The 3,947-nt window shown below is 37.7% G+C and overlaps 1 protein-coding gene across 3 annotated transcripts in view; it reads left to right on the top strand.

The window, feature by feature from the left end:
• Positions 1–1,876: 1,876 nt before the first annotated feature.
• The window catches only part of trpa1b (transient receptor potential cation channel, subfamily A, member 1b), a 23,173-nt gene continuing 21,102 nt past the window's right edge, over positions 1,877–3,947 (top strand). For 2 of the 3 annotated variants that reach the window (XM_035525893.1, XM_035525892.1), the window contains exon 1: positions 2,894–3,887. In XM_035525893.1, coding sequence (XP_035381786.1) covers positions 3,795–3,887 — 93 coding nt within the window. In that variant the 5' untranslated portion in view covers positions 2,894–3,794. Of the gene's footprint in view, positions 1,891–2,893; positions 3,888–3,947 lie in introns of those variants that run through there. The other variant, XM_035525890.1, reaches the window with a different exon arrangement.

The following is a 3,947-nucleotide window of genomic DNA, read 5'->3' as shown; positions in this document are numbered from 1 at the left end:
TTCTCTATCTGCTGAGGTTCACCTACCCCTGATGTCATGATGTTACTGAGCCTCAACCCATCTCAGCTGCCATGGCTACTCCCACCACCCCCTGATCTCCCCTGCTGTAGCCCACCACACCTCCCCCCAGCCAGCTACTTCTCCATTGTGCTTGATGGACGTTCTCTTGCGGGATGGGTCTCAGACACGTGCACACCTCGGGACAAGAGGTTATATTGAGATTATATATTATATTATTTTTCTCCTAAAATTGTTATTATTGTAGTGACTGTTGTCACCCAGAGGAGGATGGCCCCCCTTTGAGTGTCTATTATTATTATTATTATTATTATTATTATTATTATTATTATTATTTAGCAGCCAGAGGAGGATGGCCCCCCTTTGAGTGTCTATTATTATTATTATTATTATTATTATTATTATTATTATTATTATTATTGCTATTATTATTATTATTATTATTATTATTATTTAGCACCCAGAGGAGGATGGCTCCTCTTTGAGTTTTGGTTCCTCTCAAGGTTCCTCGTCATCTAGAGAGTTTTTCCTTGCCACTGTCACCCATGTCTTGCTCACTGGGGGTTTGGACTCAGACATTTGTAAAGCTGCTTTGTGACAACATCTGTTGTAAAAAGCGTTATATTTTATTTGGTTTGACCTTGGCCTTTAACTCCATTTAATTGAATTTTTAGTTGTATTGATTTGAAGGAAGCCTTAACCATGATTTCATTTGATAGGAAATTGTTTTTGTAAGAAGAGTTAGATATATTACCCTGTGCCTTTAGTACATCGAAATTGTTCATTTTATTATGCAATATGACATCCAGTAAACAAGAAAGTCCCATTAGCAGTGAGTGCTGGGATCTTCTTGATATCCCCTGTAATCCAGTATAATCCAACATAATCCATAGTTAATGAGATATATAATCTGGTAATCCCTCCTGTTAAACAATACTCTGTTTTCTTAAATTAATGCTCTGAGGTCCACACACTCATCAACCACAAAAGTTTGGATTCACACAGATGTGCTCTTGTTTATTGTATTCTGTAATGAAACAGATGGTGCATTTTTTTCTTTGTTCACAGAATAGTGAAAGTCGTGGTGCTGATGTTGGAGTCTTCTTGTTGATGACAGATGTTATCAGGTTTCTGATTAACTTCAAACACCCTTTTAAAATAATTTTATTCATTAATGTAAATTGTATTTAGGTTTTTTAGTGTAACAGTATACCTCTATAACAAAATGCAATATTGTGATTCATTTTATGACCAGGGGCAGTCTTTTCACTGCACTCCCCTCTGTGTGTGTGTGTGTGTGTGTGTGTGTGTGTGCGTGCGTGCGTGCGTGTTCATTCCCTTCATTTATTTCCTCATTAACACGACCTTCATAGCTCAGTGTCCAGTTCCTCTTTCACTGCTCACTATGTATAAGGACAGGATTTATGTATTTTTCTGCTGGGCAGCACTGTTAGTGAGTAATAGCATAACACCTTTCAACTATCTTTGAAACAGCAGATATTTTTTATTTTTCTTTACATATATTAGATCAGTGCAGTGTGGTGTTCAGCACTGAACTGAAATATCTTTGAGCAGAAAACTAACTAAACTTCATCTTTTATAGTTTGCTCTGGGTTCAGAAAAACCATTTAAGCATCTCAAAGTCACAAGTCATCATTTGATCTCACTGATCATTGTCTAACCAGGGACATTATCATTTGGAATTGTTTTAGCTACGTCTCATGTCATAAATGCAAAAGGTTTATGATTACATCACAGGAAATTAGCTCCAACTAAGAGCCCCAGTAATAGGATCTCTGTGACCTTACACAGTGTATAATCCTCATACTGGTGGAGATGCACACCAGTCTGTTCAGGAGCTGGACCACAACGGTATGAGACTCCTCTCTCCTCTCTCTCTCTCTCTCTCTCTCTCTCTCTCTCTCTCTCTCTCTCTCTCTCTCTCTCTCTCTCAGACAGGCAGAGCACACAGCTGTTTCAGGGATTTCTAATGATGTTTCTAACTGTTTTGATACTCTGATTAACATTTTATTTCCTCTAAAATAAGCTTTTAGATGATGTGTGATGCAACATTTGAATTGCATATTGTGATTTATCTGCATGAAAATCTAGCCAGTTGTTAGCCAACTTAGTTGACTAAACTTTTTATTTTCAATGTAATATTTTGAGATAATAACAACATGGAATTATAATCAGTAAGAGTGATTTTGTTAGTTTGTTTCATGTTGTTTCATAGTACGAGCAGTAAACACTTTTCTAGACTTAACTGTTCAGACTTCAAACACACACTGGCTCGTGTAAAATTGTTCTGATCAGGTCTGAACTTTGGGTTGTACATTAGATGTAGTGTGTACAGGTGTTTACAGAGTCTTGTTACTATGGACTGTACATTAGGTGACGTGTGTGTGTGTGTGTGTGTGTGTGTGTGTGTGTACAGGGGCTTACAGAATCTTATTAGTTTTGTTTGTTCATTGCCAAGCAACCAGGGTTGCTGCTTAATATTGACAATAATGAGGTTTTCTGCGTTCGTAAACAATCCATCCCTATCATTGTCCTCACTGGTGTTTTGTAAAGGTTCATTTAATGACTCGGCTATTTGCTTGACGTTCTGTGTGTGCTATCTGTAGAGGACAGTTGAGAATGTCAGGTGCTGGTTTCATTTGTTGATTTTTCTGTAATAAGATGATATTTTGTGTATGTAGAGGAAAACGTATTAGAAGTATCACAGAGTTATGTATGTGGTAAAACACAGACACAGAGGTCCAAGTGTCGTAAGTTACAAAAACATTTGATATAGGAGGCAATTCGAGATTTTTGTAATCCATGTTTCATTTGGTTTCTGAAAGTAATGAAAAAATAACTAACATTAGCGAGAATGAGGATGATAACACAAGGTAAGAATACGAACAACTAGAATGAACACACACACACACGCGTTGGGCATCAAAATAACATTTTAAAAACCTGTACCAATAAGATTAAACGATATTTAACTAGATGCATCTCATGAAGGGCGGAGAAAACAGAACCACAACAAAGAAGTAAAGTTAAACAAATGCACGAGACAGGGAAACCATGGCAACGAGGATGCTAGGGTGTGGCCAGTCGTGACGCATGTAGCTGTATTTGCTGTGCATCTTTAGTTCTTTTCATAATATCATTATTATATTTTAATAATATAATATCTCCTTCAATTTGGTAGTGTAGGGACCATCTGCCATTATCGTGAGTCATGAAGAGAAGCACAAACTTTAACAACTTCACCCCCTCACTGTAGTTATTGAACCAACATTCAGCTTGAGTCTGCATCATTTACCATGTTAGATGTGCTACTTCATTTAGATCAGATGCAAATCATCCACATTCAGACTTAAATGTAATCATTAAGCTTTTCAACTGGAAAACATAGCCAGTTGTACCCAGTTGAGACTCGTGGCTTCTGAATCAATTTCACCTGTTCTGTACTCTGGGTCACATAGCTGGTTATAGTGGGTCTCTTGTTCATTGCCTGGGGGACAGATGGTGAGTTGCACTGAGATGAGATGAAAACCTCAGATGCTGTTCCAAAGCTCCCTTCACAACCTCCTCAAAGAACCCAAATATAAAATGTCTTCTTGTTATTCATTTGTCTTAATCTCTTTGACTCGTCCATAAAATATAAAAATCAAAAATCAAATGTACTCTTGTTGTTTTATGAAACTATAATCACAATCCTTTTCTCTCAGTCTAATCACACTGATAGCCACTGGACAGGTTTGCTTTCCCAGCCTTCCAAAATGTGTCCCAATAAACCAGGGAGGCCAAACAACTCATACTGCTGTGTGATAGAGGACGATGACATAGCCCTGGCTTCCGCTCATGTGTTTGAGGTGAGTTCAGGACATAGTTGCTGTTTGTTTAGTTTAAGCACCACCCTGTGGCTCGTAGGA

This window comes from Electrophorus electricus, chromosome 5 (genome assembly GCF_013358815.1).
Source record: "Electrophorus electricus isolate fEleEle1 chromosome 5, fEleEle1.pri, whole genome shotgun sequence".
NCBI lineage: Eukaryota > Metazoa > Chordata > Actinopteri > Gymnotiformes > Gymnotidae > Electrophorus > Electrophorus electricus.
This window is presented reverse-complemented; position numbering and strand designations above follow the sequence as displayed.